Below are 20869 nucleotides of genomic sequence, written 5' to 3'. Positions count from 1 at the left end.
AGTACATTATGGAGAGTTAAACCACTTTATTTTGTTTTGTTAACTAAGCATATATTAAACGTTAGTCTTAAAAATTGGTGTGTCTTCATATATTTTGTACTATAATCTGTATAAAATAAGAGGAGAAAATAAAAGATGAATATATAAATAATTAAGTTCAAGAAACTAGTTTTCCTAATACAGAATTTTTAGACCCCCAAACACTTAGTTATTTAAATGACTGGCCTTGAAAAGATTATTCTATGTTTTATATTAAGAGACTTTGAAGGAAAGAAGACAATCCAAATTATTTTGCCATAAGCCATTTTAAAATATAAGGAAGCAGGGCACTATCATTCATTAGCTTTAGGTCAAATTTTTGATACATAAAAGATCTAAATTTTTATTTTTTTGTTATTTTAAAATATATTTTCATTTCAGATAGGAAGGGAGAAGGAGAGAAACATCAATGATGAGAGAGAATCATTGATCAGCTGCCTCCTGCATGCCCCACACTGGGGATTGAACCTGCACCTGGGCAAATGCCCTGACCAGGAATCAAACCTGGTTTATAGGTTGACCTCCAACCACTTAGCAGTGCGGGGCATAAATATCTAAACTAGCTTTATATATGATTTTTGATACACCAGGAGTATTTTATGAAAGCAGCACCCATGGTACCTTTAGAGTTATTTTATAGGAGTTGGACTGTATTTTTATTACTTTACATAATTATTAGAATTTATAAATATCTTCATATTTATGACAGTTAAAATAGCTATGGTTTGTTCCAATGCAGATTTCTTAACCCAGGGCACACAACAACATTTATAAAACTGTTCTTTTGGGAAAATAGGATGTGCTTTTTAATATATTTATATATAAATAAATTCTGAAGACAAGTTTTTATTGATGAGAGAGAGAGAGAAATAGAAAAAAAAATGTCAATTGTCTCCCATTACACGCCTTTACCGGGGATCGAACCCGCAACCTTTCAGTGTATGAGATGAAGCCTCAAGCAACTAAGGCACACCTGCCAGGGTTGATTTGCTTTTTAATAGTGTTGATAGAGCTTCACTGTAAGAAGTAAAGAAATGTTCTTGTTTTAGTGTCCTCTGGGGAGGCACAGAGTTTTAGAGTATAAAGATTTAGGCTTTTGGGCTTGGTTTCATATCTGCTTTCTCCTATATGACTGAACAAGTTGCTTTCTCTCAACTTGGGTTTATCTATAAAATGCTGATATAATGTGTGCCCTAGGTATTATTGGAGGATTAAAAATGTTTCACTTTGAGAACTTGAAATTGACCTAGAAAGTAGATATGATAGCTATTTTTTTTTCCTTTTTATTGAATTTACTAGAGGCCCGGTGCATGAAATTCATGCATGGGGGGGGGGGTGTCCCTCAGCCCAGCCTGACCCTCTCCAATCTGGGACCCCCTCGAGGGATGTCCAACTGCCGGTGGGGTCGGGCCTAAATGGGCAGCCGGACATCCCTCTCACAATCCAGGACTGCTGACTCCCAACTGCTCGCCTGCCTGCCTGATTGCCCCTAACCGCTTCTGCTGCCAGCCTAATCACCCCCTAACCACTCCCCTGCCAGCCTGATAGATGCCTAACTGCTCCCCTGCCAGCCCAATTACCCCTAACTGCCCTCCCCTGCTGGCCTGGTCACCCCTAACTGCCCTCCACTGCCGGCCAGGTCACCCCTAACTGTCCTCCCCTGTAGGCCTGGATGCCCCCAACTGCCCTCTCCTGCTGGCCCAATCACCCCTTACTGCCCTCCCCTGCCAGCCTGGTCACCCTTAACTGCTCTCCCCTGCTGGCCTGGTTCCCCCCAGCTGCCCTCCCCTGAAGTCCTGGTCCTCCCCAACTGCCCTCACTTGCCAGCCTGGTCGCCTCTAACTACCCTCCCCTGTCAACCTGATCAAGCCCCCAACTGCTCTCCCCTGCTGGCCTGATTTCACCCCCACCTGCCTCTGTCTGCCTGATTACCCCTAACTGCCCTCCCTTGCTGGCCTGATCTTGCCCCCAACTGCCCTCCCCTGCCATCCTGATCTTGCCCCTAACTGCCCTCCCCTGCCAGCCTGGTTGCCCCCAACTGCCCTCTTCTGCCTGCCTGATCACCCCTAACTGCCCTCCCCTGCTGGTCTGATCTCGCCCATAACTGCCCTCCCCTGCCGGCCTGATCTGACCCCCAACTGCCCTCTTCTGCCGGCCAATTTGGTTCTGATTGGTCAGTTTCTATGCCAGTCCGCATCAAAAGCTCCACCTCCTAGGCAGCCATTGGCTCTTCTCAGTTGACCCAGATTTGGTTCTGATTGGTCAGGTTCTATGCCAGTCAGCGTCAAAAGCTCCGCCTCCTAGGCAGCCATTGGCTCTTCACAGTTGACCCAAATTTGGTTCTGATTGGTCAGTTTCTATGCTAGTCAGCGTCAAAAGCTCCGCCTCCTAGGCAGCCATTGGCTCCTTACATTCACCCAGATTTGGTTCTGATTGGTCAATTTCTATGCCAGTCAGTGTCTCTGGGCCTATCAACGGGGCCTGATCAGAAAGGGGGGCTGATCAGCAGCCCCAGTGGAGGCCTGGAGAGAAATGGAGGCACGGCTGTTGGCCAGGCCTTGAGAGAGAGAGAGGCAAGTTCTGATCCATGGCTGCCACAGAGGCTATGGATCAGATCCTGCCTCTCTCTCTGCAGGCCTCTCTCCGGGCCTGATCCACAGCCCTCTAGGCAGTCTCTGCTGGGTCGGAGCACCGACAGCAGCCCCAGTCAGTGCTGAGTCACCACAGCAACCCAGCACTGACTTCCGGTCTGGTCGAGCCTTCTGTGGTAACGGTCGTTATGACCCTGGCTCTTTATTATATAGATATTCACTAGACCAAGGAACTGACTACTTTTACTTTAATGTGAATTCCTTAAATCTTATATCTTACTCCTCGAACATATAAGGGAGAATGGGGGTTTTGCTGGGAGAAGGGAGAATAATTTTGGAACTCCATCCTTAAAGAGAGGAGACCTCAGTAGAATATTCACCTGTTTTGAACAGACAGATGATGCCACTTTTTTTAGTTTGTAAGGGCTGCCGTAACAAAGTATCACAGGCTGGGTGGCTGAAACAGTAGACATTTCCCCACAGGTCTGGAGGCCAGAAGCCCCAGATCAAAGTGTTGGCAGATTTGGCTTCTTTTAAGGCCTTTCTCCTTGGCTTGCAGATGGCCACCTTCTTGCTGTGTCCTCCGTGCAAGCATTTTTTTAAAAATATATTTTTATTGATTTCAGACATGAAGGGAGAGGGAGAGAGAGAAACATCACTGATGAGTCACTGATCAGCTACCTCCTGCAAGCCCACACTGGAGATCAAGCCTGTAATCCAGGCATATGCCCTGACCAGGAATTGAACCATGACTTCCTGGTTCATAGGTCGACCCTCAACCACTGAGTCACCAGTCTAGGCCAAGCATTTCTTTAGTTCTGTCTCTTAATGAAGACATCAGTCATATTGGATTAGGACTCCACCCTCAAGGCCTAATTTTAATCCAGTCACCTCTTTGAAGGCCCTATCTCAAATGCATTGCATTCTGAAGTACTGTGGTTTGAAATTTAAACATGAATTTTGGAGGGAATATAATTTAGCCCATAATACCCACATGACGTAAGATGATTATTGGATACTGGCTCTGTGCCAATACTGGACTAAATGCTTAATATCTGATTTCAAGGACACTGAGACTTAAAGGATTAAGTAACTTGCCTAAGAGACAAGATTGAAATTCAAGTGTTTTAGGCTCTAGTGTCCATGTTTTCTTAGGTAAGACCTGAACTAGGAAATAAAAGCATAGAGAAAAGGATTGGAATATAGAACACAAACTTCAGTTTTGCAGTTTTCACCAGGGTCATGTTAGTGAATAATCTATGAAATGGAAAGTCATTTAACACCAGCTCTGGTTAGTAATTTTTGGTTTTACAATGGGAACAGTGAATGAAGTTAAAGATATTTAGCTAATGATTCTAATTATAAAAAATTTGCTTTATTTTCAAGTTGCTCAAAATGTCTTTCTCCTTTTCTCCCTCCCCCCAGAAGATTCTAGTGTTCCAGAAACTACAGTAAATGAAAGAAAACCAAGTATATCATATTTGAAGAATCAAGGAGGAATACAGTATATTGATTTGTCTTCTGATAGTGAAGATGTTGTTTCTCCAAACTGCTCCAATACAGTTCAAGAGACAAAATTCAACAAAGACACAGTGATTATAGTGTAAGCAGCTAAAAATAGGTTCATTATATTTGCATTGTAAGAGTTTTTTGAGAAAAGATTACTTAATTATAAATATTTTCCATTTTTTTGCCTTTTCTTGGTTATTTTTTTTGCTAACTTAGAAATGTACAGAGGTTGTGTGTTTCTGGGTAATGGCGATTTTCAGTAAGTTATTGAGAGCAAATAGTTAATTATTTTTAACTAGATGCCCGGTGCATGAAATTCGTTCATGGGTAGGGTCCCTAGGCCTGGCCAGCAATCAGGGCCAATCGGGGCCTTCTGGCTGCTGGCTGGGCCTTCCTTCGTTCTGTGCCCCCCTCCCGCCCCCCCCCCCCCCCCCCCCGTGGTCAGCACACGTCATAGCGAGCAATCGGTCTCCCGTTTGAACTCCCATGTGGACAATTTGCATGTTAGGCTTTTGAATATGTATAGATTTTCCATAGATAGAAAAATTATTTTAACAAATACCTTTGTTCATTTATAACTGCTTTGTGATTTGTTCTTAAGTCCCAGAGTCAAATCATTTAACATTTCTTGGGCACATTTTCTGGGGAAGCAAAGAGTTTCTATTGTAGTCATGAGAAAGATAATAAACATAAAAAATGTCAAATAATTGATATTGTGGGGAAAAAAGGAAAGGAAATATGCAGTTCAGGGCCGGGGGTAGGTGCATGGTTTCTTAAGAGCACAGCTAGTAAAAAGGCTTCATTGAGAAGATGATACTTGGGCAAAGACATGAAGGGGAAAAGAAAGTTAACCATGTGGAAAGGGGGGTGGAGGATGTATTCCAGACATTGGGAATTTTCCTGTTCAATGATCCTAAAATGGTTTTACGCCTGGCATTTTTTTGAGGAAAATGGGGAGGGGGAGCAAATGATGCAGAGTAAAGGTCCTATAGTCACAAGGGGTAAAGGAGGTGTTTAATCATGGTAAGCCCATAGGCTATTTGTCTTTTATTCTAGATGAGATGGGAAGCTAATTGAACAGAGGAGTAAAATTGTCCGACTTCAATGTTTGGCAGGGCTTTGAGGCTGAGGGGAGTAGTAGTAGAAATATGAATATTGTTTTAATAACTCAGGCAAGAAATGATGGAGGTTTAGATCAGGCTACTACTTGTGGAAATGATGAAAAGTGGTGAGATTCTACATATACTTTGAAGGTAGTGCAGAGAGGATTTCTTGATGGATTTCATGTGGGGTGGGAGAGAAAGGAGTAAAGTATGACCAGAAGATTTTTGGTCTTAGCAACTAGAAGAATGTAATTAACAATTAACTGAGATAAGAAGACTGTCTTGAATATGCTGTGATTGAGAAGGCTCTTAGACATGTAAGTGGAGGTAGCAAGTAGGCAATTGAATGTGACATTTGAATTCTGGGGAAAGATCTAGATTACATACCTAATTTTATAAGTTGTCAGTATAGGTTTTCTTTTTACTGGTTGTTGACTTTAACAGGGTGACAGTGGTTATTAAAATTATACAGGTTCAGGTGCACAATTCCCCAAACCTGTATAACCTGTGCCCTGTATAGTGTGTTCACCACCCCAAGTCAAGTCTCCTTCCAGCATATAGATTTGATATTTAAAGCCATATGATTAGATGAAATCACCAAGGGACACTAGTATAGCTGGAAAACAGATCTCTTGGATTTAGGTTAAACAATTAAATTTTTTTCTCTTAGTTGCATCTATTAGTGATTTTCAACCTTTTTTGTCTCATGGCACACCATAAACTAATTACTAAAATTCTGCAACACACAAAAAAATATATTTGATTTTTTGCCCATCTGACTAAAAAAATGAGGTATAATTTTCATTTATTCATACTGGACAGCTATTTTTATATTTGACAGCCCAAGGGAAAAGAGGTCAGTGCCCCTGACTAAATAGTCAGGTATTGCATGTTCAAAATCGCTGATAATTATTCTTTTTTTAAAAATATATTTTATTGATTTTTTACATAGAGGAAGGGAGAGGGATAGAGAGTTGGAAACATCAATGAGAGAGAAAACATTGATCAGCTGCCTCCTGCACACCCCCTACTGGGGATGTTCCCACAACCAAGGTACATGCCCTTGACCAGAATGGAACCTGGGACCCTTCAGTCCACAGGCCAACGCTCTATCCATTGAGGCAAAGCAGTTAGGGCTGATAATTATTCTTATGATTTTATTATTATTTGGTGTCCTGCCAAAATGTATACACACTTTAACAGCTAATAGCTCAATTTTGAAAATGAAATGTATTTTAATAATCACTGCCTTTATAATTATTCAAAGTGTATGTATACATATTTTGGGGACACCCTATATTAAAGTAAATTATAGACATCCCAACATTACTCCCTTTGATCCTTGGTTATACATCCCCCTCCTCCCAAAAAACCAATTCTGCTATCAATGAATAATTCTCTACTGTCATTCCCTGATTGCTGCCTAACCGCTCCCCTGCCGTCCTGATGGCCCCCAACTGCCCTCCCCTGCTGGCCTGATGGCCCCCAACTACCCTCTGCTGTTGTGTTTTGTAGCTGGTTTTTCATACCAGGATCCTAACCAGGAACATACACTGCATTTGGATATTATGTCTCTTAACTCTCTCTTCTTGATAAACAGTCCACTCCCCTCCTCTTCTCTTTTTTAAGGGTTTCAACTTATTGAGGAGATCGTCTTTTCTTAGAGACAAAAGATTTTTCTGATTATTTCCTCATGGTGGTATTGAATTTATTTCTGTACCATTTGTTGTGAACTGGACATTAAATTCAAGGCATGTTCAGATTTGTCATCAGCATGAATACTTAACTTACTACATCAAGAGACCCATGAGTTTGTGCCACTGAATGGTCATGAGCTTGCTCACTAGCTTTAGTTGTCAAGCAGAAGAGCAAGGTTCTTTGAAAGGGGTCGTCCAGAGCAGGAATTGTAAAAGGATTCCAACCTGAATACTTGTATTTTCTGCAAGGACTAGGAGACAATCAGATAGGAAGCATGAACATAGTGAGGCAGAGTGAGTACATTAGGAATGAGAAGTCTGGGTGTAATAGAAAGGAAGATACATGTAATTGTCTTCAAATACTGAAGGACAGGCCTAGTGACAAAGGAAGAGATTGATTGCAGTTTCTCAGAGCAAAGTTCAAGAAGTCAACCTAGAAGCTTAAAATGCATGTTCCTGTCAGTACCCTAATAGGTACAACTGATATAACATGAATAGGAGTAGAGAAGTTAGTAAACTACAGATTCCGGATATGTGTCCAAGAGAGCTGTGAAAAAATAGAACTAGCTGCACAGCAAAATTTGCACTCTGTTCTCCAGAATGCCTACCATAGTAGAAAACTGAAATTTCAAACAGAGATTTTTTGTTTGGGAGATAGATGAGTAAAATTTGGCCCCTAATATCTTTTATATAGGCTAAACATATAAGCTGAAATAGAACATGATTAAAGTTAGTTGTTGTAGAATAAAGCCTCATATGGAGTAAATGCTCCCTGTCAGCTAAAGAAATATTTTGTTCCAGGCAGAGATTCTGATATTGATGGGGCCATTCCGATTTTTTTAAAAATTTAATAAATTTTTATTGTTCAGATTATTATAATTGTTCCTCTTTTTTCCCCCATAACTCCCCTCCACCCAATTCCCACCCCACCCTCTGCTCTTACCACTCCCACTGTCCTCATCCATAGGTGTACGATTTTTGTCCAGTCTCTTCCCACACCCCCACACCCCTTTCCCCCCAGAATTGTCAGTCTGCTCCCTTTCTATGCCCCTGATTCGATTCTATGTATCAGTTGATTCTGTTCATCAGATTTTTTATTCACTTGATTTTTAGATTCACTTGTTGATAGATATGTATTTGTTGTTCATAATTTTTATCTTTACCTTTTTTTTCTTCTTCCTCTTCTTAAAGAGTACCTTTCAGCACTTCATATAATACTGGTTTGGTGGTGATGAACTCCTTTAGCTTTTTCTTATAGCTGTGAAGCTCTTTATCTGACCTTCAATTCTGAATGATAGCTTTGCTGGGTAGAGTAATCTTGGTTGTAGGATCTTGCTATTCATCACTTTGAATATTTCTTGCCACTCCTGTCTGGCCTGCATAGTTTCTGATGAGAAATCAGCTGACAGTCGTATGGGTGCTCCCTTGTAGGTAATTAACTGTTTTTCTCTTGCTGCTTTTAATATTCTCTCTTTGTCTTTTGCTCTTGGCATTTTAATTATGATGTATCTTGGTGTGGTCCTCTTTGGATTCCTTTTGTTTGCGGTTCTCTGTGCTTCCTGGACTTGTAAGTCTATTTCTTTCACCAGGTGGGGGAAGTTTTCGGTGATTATTTATTCAAATAGGTTTTCAGTGTCTTGCTCTCTCTCTTCTTCTGGCACCCCCATAATTCTGATGTTGGTACGCTTGAAGTTGTCCCAGAGGCTCCTTACACTCTCTTCATATTTTTGGATTCGTTTTTCTTTTTGCTTTTCCGGTTGAGTGTTTTTTGCTTCTTTGTATTTCAAATCTTTGACTTGATTCTTGTGATCCTCTAGTCTGCTGTTAGATCTCTGTATAATATATATATTTTTAAATATATTTTATTGATTTTTTTACAGTTAGAAACATTGATGAGAGAGAAACATCGATCAGCTGCCTCCTGCACACTCCCCACTGGGTATGTACCCACAACCAAGGTACATGCCCTTGATCGGAATTGAACCTGGGACCCTTGAGTCCGCAGGCCGATGCTCTATCCACTGAGCCAAACTGGTTAGGGCTCTGTGTAATATTTTTTATTTCAGTCAGTGTATGCTTAATTTCTAGTTGGTCCTTTTTCATATCCTTGAGGGTCTTGCTAAATTTATCGGCCTTTTCTAGAAAATTCTTGAAAAACCTTATAACCGTGGTTTTGAACTCTATATCCAGTAGTTTGCTTTCCTCCATTTCTTTCATTTGTGATCTGTTTCTTTGTCTCCACATTTTGGCTGCTTCCCTGAGTTGATAGAGTGGCTTTGTGTGCTAGGTGTCCTGTAGGGCCCAGTGGTTCAGCCTCCCCAGTTACCTGAGGTGGACACTCTTGGTGCACCCCTTTGTTGGCTGTGTGCACAGTCTTGTTGTAGTTAAGCCTTGATTGTTGTTGGTATCACTGGGAGGAATTGACCTCCAGGCCAATTGGCTGTGAGGATCAGCTGTGTCTACCCTGGGAGAACTTCTGTGCTGGAGACACCCTTATGAGACAAGACTTGCAAAAGCCTCTGTGCTCAGCTTGGATGGGGCGGAGTCTCAGGGCGGAGCAGACAGCATTGGTTTCCCGTCAGCCCTGCCCTAATAGGCCCCTATGTCTCAGTGTCCCGTGGTAATTGCTGCAAACACCTCTGAGAGAAAGACGCCCTCGAGTTCCGCCTGCTGCCAGATATTCCACTTTCTCCCCAAATGAGTCTGGGTCCCCAGAGTCTCGCCTGGAACTGGAGTTCAGTGCAGTCAGGAGCTTTGGTCTCGCTCCCGCTTGAGAAAGCCAGCCGCGCACTCAGTTGCCAGTCATCTCCGTGTGTGCGTCTTAGTACTTCTGCCTCTTGCAGCTCCTCTGAGTCTCAGTGTGCTTTTCTCTTTCCTGATAGTCCAGTTTGACCCCATGTGAGTCTGGGTCACCAGATTCTCGCCTAGAACTGGAGTTCAGCGCAGTCGGGAGCTTTGGTCTCCCTCCTGCTTGAGAAAGCCAGTGTGCTTTTCTCTTTCCTTCTAGTTGTAGAAGTTCCACTCAGCTGGCCTTCCTGTGGTTCTGGATGATGTCTGTTTTGTCTTTTAGTTGTAGTTTTGAAATTGTGCAAGGCAGCAGTTTAGGTGTTTACCTATGCCACCATCTTGGTTTCTCTCGCCATTCCAATTTTAACACTGAGATTCTAGTCACGTAGGCCATGAAAATTTTTTCTTCCTATTCATGTAGTCTTCATAATTTCTCAGGAACAACATGACAACACTCATCTGATATGCAGAATGTAGGTGAAAAACGTGGGAAAGAGAATTGGGCATGCAATGAATATGTGTGTGTCTTAAAAAAATAAATGTTGCTATTTTGTTTTGTTCTTTTTCATCCTAGCCTGGATAATCCGAAACATTTTCGGGATATGCAGATTTTGGGAATGTAGATTTATATACATAAACATTTTGAAATGAAAAACATTGTGTTGTTTTAATCTTTGACAGATGCAGATTTCATTTAATCTTAAAAAAAACTGCAGATGTGCCATATTGCATATATACATGTGTGTATACAATTATAATGCAATAGCATTAACAATACATTAAATTGTTTTTCTCTGAAAATAATTTTAGTTCTGAGCCATCTGAAGATGAAGAGTCTCAAGGCCTTCCTGCCATGACTGGTAGAAATAATGTTATTTCAGAACTGGAAGACCTTTCGGAATTGGAAGACCTTAAAGATGCTAAACTTCAGACCTTGAAGGAACTGTTCCCACAAAGAAGTGACAATGATTTACTTAAGGTTATATCCTTTTTTAGTAACTGGTTATTGTAGCTGTAATGATGTTTAATATCTCTCCTGTATCTAGTGCTTTTTTTAGTCATTTTTCTGAAGATAATTCATGTTTTAAGATAATTATGAACTTTTATTCTATGTAATAATTAAGGAAAATGTCAGGGATTTACTTGAAAGAGTTAATAATAGGTGTGGTCATTCACTTATAGATAGTATAATGAGTTTTCCTCAATATCTCTCATACATAGCTTGTGAGTTCTTGTGTTTTTGAATGGTTTTAAAATGGGAACACCCTCCCCTCCTAATCTTCCAGAGAAGCTCACAAATGTCAGGAGGCTTCCCCCCACCCCCATAATGACAAGGGGTTGCTGGCATACAATATAGTACATACTTATGCTGCTGTAAAAAAGAATGAATTTTTACCATTTGCCACAGCATGGATGGAACTGGAGAGGATTATGCTAAGCAAAATAAGCCAGTCAGAGAAAGATAAATATTGCATGATCTCACTCATTTGTGAAATACAATGAGCAACATAAACTGATGAACAAAAATAGAACCAAAGACAGAAGCATCAAACAGACTGTCCAATCTATGAGGGACGGCAGGGGTTGAGTGGGTAGGAGATCAACCAAAGGACTTGTATGCATGCATATGAGCATAACCAATGGACACAGTAGGCGGCATCAGGGCCTGTGCTGTGGGGTGGGAGCAGTCAGGGAGAGGTCAAGGCGGGGGGGCGGGGGGAAAGGAGACATATAATACTTTAAACAATAAAGAATTCAAATTTAAAAAAATGTATATAGTACATGCTGTTTCTAAAAGGAATAGCTGCTCCTTAACTGCAGCAGGATTTGACTATGTGATAATCATTGATAGCCCATTTTTATCAGACATTGTGATTTTTCAAATAAAGTAAAAAGGATGGATTTTTATTTAATACTAGAGGCCCAGTGCACCATTCGGGTCCCTCAGCCTGGCCTGTGGGATCAGGCCAAAACCGACTCTGACATCTCTCGAGGGGTCTCAGATTGGGAGAAGGTGTAGGCCAGGCCAAGGGACCCCACTGGTGCACAATCAGGCCAGGGAGGGACGTGGGAGGTTGGCCATCCAGGGAAGGACAGCGGGAGGGCTCCAGGGCATGTCTGGCCTGTCTTGCTTAGTCCCTATCGGCCAGACCCCAGCAGCAAGCTAACCTACCGGTTGGAGCGTCTACTCCCTGGTGGTCAGTGCACGTCATAGCAACTGATCCACCGGTCTACTGTCTGCCTCCTGGTGGTCAGTGCATGTCATAGCGAGCAGTTGAGTGGCCTTAGCATATCATTAGCATATTACACTTTGATTGGTTGACCGGACAACCAGACACTTAGCATATTAGGCTTTTATTATATAGGACTGATCACGAATTTCGTAGTTTTATTTTGATATAATTTAAATGTTATAACGATCACCTACCTAAAATGTATAATTTAGCCCAGCCGGCATGGCTTAGTGGTTGGACATTGAGCAGGAGGTCACGGTTCGATTCCCGGTCAGGGCACATGCCTTGGTTGGAACCCCAGTAGGGGGCATGCAGAAGGCAGCCAATCAATGATTCTCTCTCATCATTGATGTTTCTATCTCTCTCTTCCTCTCCATTCCTCTCTGAAATCAATAAAAACATATTAAAAATAAATAAAACGTATAATTTAGTGGTTTTTAGAGTTGTACAACTATCACTATAATCTAATTTTAGAGCATTTTGATCATTCCAAAAAGATCAAAACCTTGTACTCATTAGCAATCACACTCCATTTATAGATTGGTCTTATCTGGATTTTTCATATATATAACCTATATATATAAAAGACTAAGCGACCATCCGACTGGCCAGTAGGTATGACACTCACCCCTAGGGGGCAGACGCTCAACGCAGGAGCTGCCGAGCTGTGTTGACTTGGTAGTTGCGGTTCTCGGGTGATGCACTCCCAGAACCAGAGAGGAGGGAGCCTGATTCTGGGGTGCATCACCTGAGAACCACCCTCTTGCAATCAGGGACCCCTTGGGGGATATCGGAGTGCCGGTTTTGCCTGATCCCCGTAGACTAGGCCAAGGGACCCCATCTGCCAGAGGGACCCCGCTCACTCCATAGACACCCTTCAAGCCTCGGTGCCTCCTCAGGTGCGGCCAGCCGGGGAGGGACTGTGGGAGGTTGGCTCCAGGGCATGTCCAGCCTGTCTTGCCGAGTCCTGCCCCAATGGCCACCTTCTAATTAATTTCTTTTCAATGTGCACAAATCTGTGCACTGGGGCACTAGTGATACAATAACTAGAGGCCTGGTGCACCAAATTTGTGCACTCGGGGGGTGGTGGAGGGTCCCTCGGCCCAGATTGCGAGGGCACAGGTCAGGCCAAGGGACCCCAGCAGTGCATGATTGGGACTGGGGAGGGATGCAGGAGGTTGGCCAGCCAGGGAGGGACTGTGGGAGGGCTCCAGGGCATGTCCGGTCCATCTGGCTCAGTCCCAATTGGCCGGACTGACCCCAGCAGCAAACTACCCTACCAGTTGGAGCGTCTGCCCCCTGGTGGTCAGTGCACGTCATAGTGACTAGTCGACCAGTCAACTGTCTGCCCCCTGGTGGTCAGTGCAAGCGGTTGAGCGGCCTTAGCATATCATTAGCATATTACGCTTTGGTTGAATGGACGTTTAGCATATTAGACTTTTATTATATAGGATGATCTTTTGTGACTGGCTTGTCTTCACTTAGTATAATGTTTTGCAGTTCATCCATGTTTATCAGCACATCATTCCTTTTTATAGTAATTAAAGAAAAAATACCATTCAGGACAAACAAAACAAGTCTGAACTGAAGGTATTCTGGGCCTGCTAGTTTGAATTCTGAAGTATAAATTAAGTTATTCTATTTCCTGTTATTTTTAACATGAATCTCTCCCCCTTCCCCCCCTCCCCCCCCCCAAATAATCATTTTGATACCTTCTTAGTGTTAGATAAAAGAAATTTTACTGTTATTTATCTTGGGTGTACTTTTTTTCCTGCTAGCAGTATTATTTGCTTCCTGGTGTGATCCCCTCTCCCCCTCTTCCCCCCCCCCCCAGCATAAGAAGAAAAGAAATGTAGCCACTAGTAGATACAGGGGCTACTTACAGTGTTGGAGGAGTTTCCAAAAGAAACAAATCTCAGTTTAACTGTACTTAGCTTGTTGCCAAATTTTTATGTGGTTCAAGGGGATTTTTTTTCCTATACAAGTATTTATCTCTTATTTTATAATTTTTTAAGTTCTTTATTGTTGAAAGTATTAACATGTCTCTTTTTTTCCCCATTGACCTCTCCCAGCCTACTCCTGCCTCCCAGCACAGGACGTCACCCCCCTATTGTTTTGTCCCCCTCCCCCTATTGTTCATGTTCATTGGTTGTGCTTATACCAGTATACATGCATGCAAGTCTTTTGGTTGATCTTTTACCACCCCCCTTTTATTTTAGAATTTTAATGGGAAAATAGGCTTGATACACAGAATTTATTTGTATGTTTCATTAATTAGAAATTTTTGGAATTTAGCATATCACTCCCTCCATAGCAGAGTACTCTCTTGAGGTAATCTGGATTTCAAGTGATCTCTATCATTTCAAGAGATTTAAAAGTGGCATTTATAAATTACTTTGCAAAGGTTTTTAGACCCTTATAAAAGAATTGAAGTTATAAAATATAAATTTAGTTGTAGATTTGTAAAGCATATGCTTTGAATATTTTAAAAAGGAAGAGGGACTTACAGGATATGTAAGGATCCAAGATTAGAAAACTAGTATAGAAGACAGCATTCTCGTTTGATTTGAGACTTTTTGATTTAATACAAAATATAGCTTATTTTAAAAAGTAAAATTACTTTTAAGATCTTTATTGTTGAAAGTATTACATAGGTCCTTCTTTTTCCCCCATCAACCTCTTCCAGCCCGCTCCCATCCTCCCTCTCACCCCAGGCCCTCACTACCTCCTTCTCTGTGTCCACGGGTTATGCATATATACATACAAGTTCATTGGTTGATCTCTTCCCACCCACCCTCCCCTTCCTTCCCTCTGAGGTTCAACAGTCTCTTCATGCTTCTAAAAATATATATTTTTATTGATTTCAGAGAGGAAGTGAGAGGCAGAGAGAGAGAGAAACATTAATGATTAGAGAGAATCACTGATCAACTGCCTCTTGCACACCCCACACTGAGGATCGAGCCCATAACCCCGACATATGCCCAGACTGGAAAGCGAACTGTGGCCTGGTTATAGGTCGATGTTCAACCACTGAGCCATGCTGGCTGGGCTAAAAAAATTTTTTTAATCCTCACTTGAGGATATATACATTAATTTGAGGGAGAGAGAGAGAGAAACATCAGTTGCCTCCCATACTCACCCCAACTGGGGATCAAACCCGAAACCTAGGTATGTGCCCTGATTGGGAATTGAACCTGCAAACTTCTTAGTGTACAGGATAATGCTCCAACCAACCGAGCCACCCAGCTGAGGCAAAAGTAAGATCTTTTAAAAACAAAGAACTCATTGGAAGTATAGGAAACTTTAGTAAGAGAAAATTATGGACTATTCAGTTTCTCCTGAGATGTAAAATGTTATAGGACAGTGTGAAAATATATTGAAGATGTTAATTACATAAGTAATATATGAATATGTTCTTGAACAAATTCAACCAATTCAGAGGTAGAGTAAAAATCAAAAGAGCCCTTTATCCCACTCATCTAGGAAGTATTAGATTTTTAAAAAATGACTGCACAATTATAATATGTGAGTATCCACTGCTAAATGTCAGTTAAAAGGGAATAATATAAATGTCTGTTGGTCTCCCTCTCTCCCTACTTTCTCTTATCCTTCCTTTCCCCGCACCCTCTTCAGGGCCTGGAAATGTAAATAGAAAGTTTTTAAGGCTCCAATGTACAATTTTATAATTAAAATAACCAAAGCCTTGAGTATGCTGTACATATATGACTATATTTTAATTTTTCCTTTGCAATGATGAGTGAATTTGATACATTTTAAGATATGCTTAGATAAGTTCACACTTTTCAATAAACCAGGTTGCCTGAAAATTTATCATAGGATTTAATGAATTTAAAACTATGACATATTTCCCAACTTTATATATACTTAATATATATAAAGTTGGGAAATATGTATGTCATAGTTTTTGTTTTTTAATATTTTGATAAATGAAACAATTCTTAGTGCAATTTTTAAAATATTAATATTTTCTCATTCTGTTAGTTGATTGAATCAACCAGCACAATGGATGGAGCAATTGCTGCTGCCTTGCTGATGTTTGGTGATGCAGGTATGCCTGACTTAGTTTCAAACTATATTGATTTATTACATAAGAATATCTTTTCATTTTTGATAACTATAATAATAAAGGCATAATATGCAAATCTACCAAATGGCTGAACAGTGGAATGACCATCCGGACGACCTTCTGGATGAAGCCAGGGTTGTGAGGCAGCAGCTGAGGCAACTCGGGTTGCGAGGGCTGAGGCAGGCAGGGCTGCAAAGGTCTACCCTTTCATGAATTTTGTGCATCGGGCCTCTAGTTGCTCTGTAATTTACCAAGTTCCTACATGAATTCTTATAGGATACTTATGAGATATTAATAACTTCAGCATTTTTAGATGAAGAAACTGAATCTTAAGGTTAAGTGACTTATCTGAGTTCATACAGCTATTTCGGAACCCAGTTTTCTAGATTGATTCTCTCCCCTTCTGCCCCCCCCCCCCAAAAAAAAGGGAGGGGCAGCTTTCCCGTGGTAATTTTGCTTGTTTTCTACAGATCAGATTTCATAACAATGAAGTTTTGGAAGGTATATATTTTTTCTTAAGTATCCTTTCTAATTGCATTGTGGTTTTATTTACAGGTCTACAAATCTGAGTCGGTAGGAATATAATGACTTGTGGAAAGTCCTAGCTGGAAATCATCATTCCTTCATTTAGTAAATACTTATGCTAAGTTCCAGTCTTGGGATACAAAAATAAATGCATTTAAAGGAGCTTGCAATATAAAAGCACTTTTTTAAGTAAATGCCATCTTGATTTTTTTAAACTTGTACATACCAAACAGGTAAAAATAACTTGTAATCTTGCTACCAAAAAAGTATTTAAGGAAGGAAAGCAAACCCATACTCCATTAACCACTCTTAAATTTGCTTTGTATAATTTTCAACTTTTACATTGCTTATTCATACTATTATACAAAACACACACACTAGGTTATGAATGTAATTATAGTACTGGTTTACATTTTTTTAAATTTATTAGGGAACAGTTGTTAACATTATATAGGACCTGTACAATTCTGTATACTGCTTACCGCCCAAAATCTTGTCTCCTTTGACCCCCTTTACTCTCTGGTAACGAACATACTGTTTTCTGTGTCTATGAGTTTGTTTTGCTTGTCCATTTGTTACTTTCTTCTTTATATTCCACATGTCAGTAAAATCATATGGTTCTTGTCCTTTTTCACTGACTTACTTTACTTAGCATGATACTCTCAAGATCCATTCATGTTGTCACAAATGGCAGTATCCAATCCTTTTTATGGCTGAGTAGTAGTAGTCCACTGTATATATGTACCATATCAACAATGACAGTCAGGTTGTTTCCATGTCTTGGCCACTGTGAATAATGCTGCAGTTAACATAGAGGTACATATGTCTTTACAAATAAATGTTTACAAAGTTTACAGGTAGATTACCAGAAGAGGGATTGCTGGGTCATATAGTAGCTCTATTTTTAATTTTTTTTGAGGAACTTTCATAATGTTTTTCATAGTGGCAATACCAGTTTACATTCCCACCAACAATATAGGAAGGTTCTTTTACATCCTCTCTAACACTTGTTATTTCTTGTCATGTTGGTAATAGTTATTTTAACAGGTATGAGGTATTAACTCATTGTGGTTTTGATGTGCATTTCCCTTATAACTAGTGATTTTGTGCATCTTTACATAGTATAGCTGTTGGCTATTGTATGTCTTCTGGGAAAAGTGTCCAGCACCTCTGTCCATTTTTTAATTGGATTGTTTGTTTTTTTGTTGTTGAGTTATATGAGTTTTTTATATATTTTGGATATTAGCCCCTTATTGAAGGTATCATTTGGGAATGTCTTCTCTCATTAATTGATTGCCTTTTTTGTTGTTAACAGTTTCTCATACTGTGTGGTTTTTTAATTCAACACAATCCATTCATTTATTTTTGCTTTTATTTCTTTTGCCTTTGAGGTCAAGTTCATAAAAACCTCTGAGATGAAGATCCATTAAGTTTAGTATTTATGTACCTATGCTTTTTTCCATATATTTTATTTTTTTCAGATCTTATATTTAGGTTTTTAATTCATTTTGAGTTAATTTTTGTGAATGGTGTTAGATAGAAATCTAGTTTAATTCTTTTGCATGTGGCTTTTCAATTTTCCCAATGCCATTTATTGTAGGGTTTCCTTTTTCCATGGTATGTTTTTGGCACCTTTGTAAAAAATCAGTTGCTCATGTATGTATGAGTTTATTTCTGGGCTCTCAGTCATGTTCCATTAGTGTGTGTGTCTGTTTTTCTATTAATATCTTACTGTTTTGCAGTATAATTTGAAATCAAGGAAGTGTGATACCTCCGGCTTTGTTTTTTCCCCCTCGGAATTGCTTTGGCTGTTTGGGGTCTTGTATGGTTCCTTACAAATTTGATGGTTTTTTTGTTCTATTTCTTTGAAAAATGCCTTTGGGATTTTGATGGGGATTGCATTAAATCTGCATATTTCTTTAGGCAATAAGGCCATTTTAACTATGTTGATTTTTTTCATTCCATGAACATGGAATATCTTTTTTTTAAATTTCTTTCAACACTATCTTGTAGTTTTCAGCGTATAGGTCTTTCACTTCCTCTGTTAAGTTTATTATGAGGTATATTAGCCTTTTTGTTGCAATTACAAATGAGATTGTTTATTTTTCTGAAATTTCACTGTTAGCACATAGGAACACAGCAGATTTAAAATTCGTTTTAATTTAGAAAAAAAAATTTTATTGATTCCAGAGGGAGGGAAGGGGGGGTAGGGAGAGAGGGAGGGAGGGAGGGAGGGAGGGAGAGAGAGAGAGAGAGAAAGAGAAACATCAGTTGGCTGCCTCCCACGTGTGCTCCAACTGGGGATCAAACCCGCAACTCTGGTATGTGCCCTGACCAGGAAATCAAACCCACCATCTTTTGATTTTGATGTATGGGATGACGCTCCAACAAACAGCTTCATCAGCCAGGGTGAATGCAGCAGATTTTTATGCATTGATTTTGCATCCTGCAATTTCACTGTATTTATTTATTGTTTCTAAGTCTTTTGGTGGAGCCTTTCAGGTTTTCTATATTATGTCATCTGCAAAAAGTGAGTCTACTTTTTCATTTCCAGTTTGATGCCCTTTATTTATTTCTCTTGCCTGATTGCTCTGACTAGGACTCCCAGTACAAAGTTGAGTAACGGTGGCGAGAATGGGCAGCCTTGTCTTGTTCCTAATCTTAGAGGGAAAACTTCCAGTTTTTCACCATTGAGTGAGATATTATCTGAGTGTTTGTCTACTAGTCTTTATTATATTGAGGTACTTTCCTTCTATACTCATTTTATTGAGTGTTTTAATCATAAATGGATGTCATATCTTATCAAACACTTATTCTGCATCTATTAATAATGATTATATGATTTTTATCTTTTATTTTGTTAATGTAAGTGTATCACATTGATTTTGCACATGTTGAACCATCCTTGTGGAAAGAACCCATTTGATTGTGATGTATTTTTAATACCTTACTGTATTCAGTTTGCTAGTACTGTTTAGGATTTTTGCATCTATGTTCATTAGCAATATTTTTTGTGTGGGTGTTTTTCCTGCCAGGTCTTGGTATCAGGGTAATGTTAGTCTCATAAAATGAGTTAGGAAATATTCCCTCTTTAACTTTTTGGAAGTTTTAGAAGAATAGGTATTACATCTTATTTGAATGTAGAATTTGAATGGTAGAATTATTTGAATGGTAGAATTCACAGTAGGGAAGCTATCTTGTCCTTGACTTTGTTTTTGAGAGGATTCTTTTGTTTTTTTGTGTGTGTTTTAAAAAATATTTTTATTGATTTCAGAGAGGAAGGGAGGGGGAAGAGAGAGACAGAAACATCAATTATGTGAATCATTGATTGGCTGCCTCCTGCATACCCTCCATCGGGGATTGAGCCTACAACTTGGGCATGTGACCCGACCAGGTTCGTGACCTCCTGGTTAATAGGTCGATGCTCAACCACTGTGCCACACCCACCAGGCTTTTGGGAGGTTTTTGATGACTGTTTCAATTTCCTTACTGTTGATCAGTCTAATTAGGCCAGTTCTTCATGGTTCAACCTAGGAAGGTTGTTTGCCCATTTCTCTATGTTATTGAATTTGGTGGCATATATCCTTTAATAATAGCCTAGTAATCTTGTATATTTTCTTGTATTTTTGTGGTGTGCGTTGTAACTTTCATTTCTGATTTTGTTTGAGATTTTTCTCTTTCCTTAGTCTACCCAAGGTTTGTCAATTTTATTCATCTTTTCAAAGAACCAGCTCTTTGGTGCATTAAATTTTTTCTATTGTCTTTTTGTTCTTTATTTCATTTAATTCTGCTCTGATTTTTAGTATTTATGTCTACTAACTTTGGGTTTCATTTGTTCTTTTTCAAATTCTTTAAGTTCACATTAGATTATTTGGGATGTTTCTTGTTTCTTGAGCTAGGCCTGTAATGCTATAAACTTTCCTCTTAGTACTTCTTTTGCTGCATACCACAAATTTTGGTATGCTGTATTGTCATTTTCATTTGTCTCCATGTATATTTTAATCTCTTATTTCTCCTTTGCCCCAGTAGTTCTTCAGTAGCATGGTGTTTAATCTCCCTGTATTAGGTATTTTTCGTTTTTTTAAGTGTTATGTCTTCTTAATGTATTGTCTCGCCTTTATGATTGTAAAATGTTCATTTTTGTCTCTTGTTACCATTTTTATTTTGAAATCTATCTGATATAAGTACCACTACACCCATTCTTCTCTGGATGCCATTTGCTTGGAGTATCTTCTTCTATTCTTTTGTTTTAAGTCTGTTTGCACACTGAACCTGTGCAAATTGAGTTCTTTTCTCC

The 20869-nt window shown here is 39.8% G+C and overlaps 1 protein-coding gene across 3 annotated transcripts in view; it reads left to right on the top strand.

Moving 5' to 3' along the window:
* Positions 1–20869, top strand: part of SMARCAD1 (SNF2 related chromatin remodeling ATPase with DExD box 1) — a 111881-nt gene that overhangs the window by 17317 nt on the left and 73695 nt on the right. For 2 of the 3 annotated variants that reach the window (XM_080682487.1, XM_080682486.1), the window contains exons 3-5: positions 4056–4233; positions 10537–10705; positions 15963–16029. In XM_080682487.1, the coding sequence (XP_080538613.1) occupies positions 4056–4233; positions 10537–10705; positions 15963–16029 (414 nt within the window). The remainder of the gene's footprint in view (positions 1–4055; positions 4234–10536; positions 10706–15962; positions 16030–20869) is intronic. The other variant, XM_080682488.1, reaches the window with a different exon arrangement.

This window comes from Plecotus auritus (genome assembly GCF_963455305.1).
Source record: "Plecotus auritus genome assembly, chromosome: 1".
NCBI lineage: Eukaryota > Metazoa > Chordata > Mammalia > Chiroptera > Vespertilionidae > Plecotus > Plecotus auritus.
Note: the sequence above shows the minus strand (reverse complement) of the source record. Positions and strands in the feature narration are given on the sequence as shown.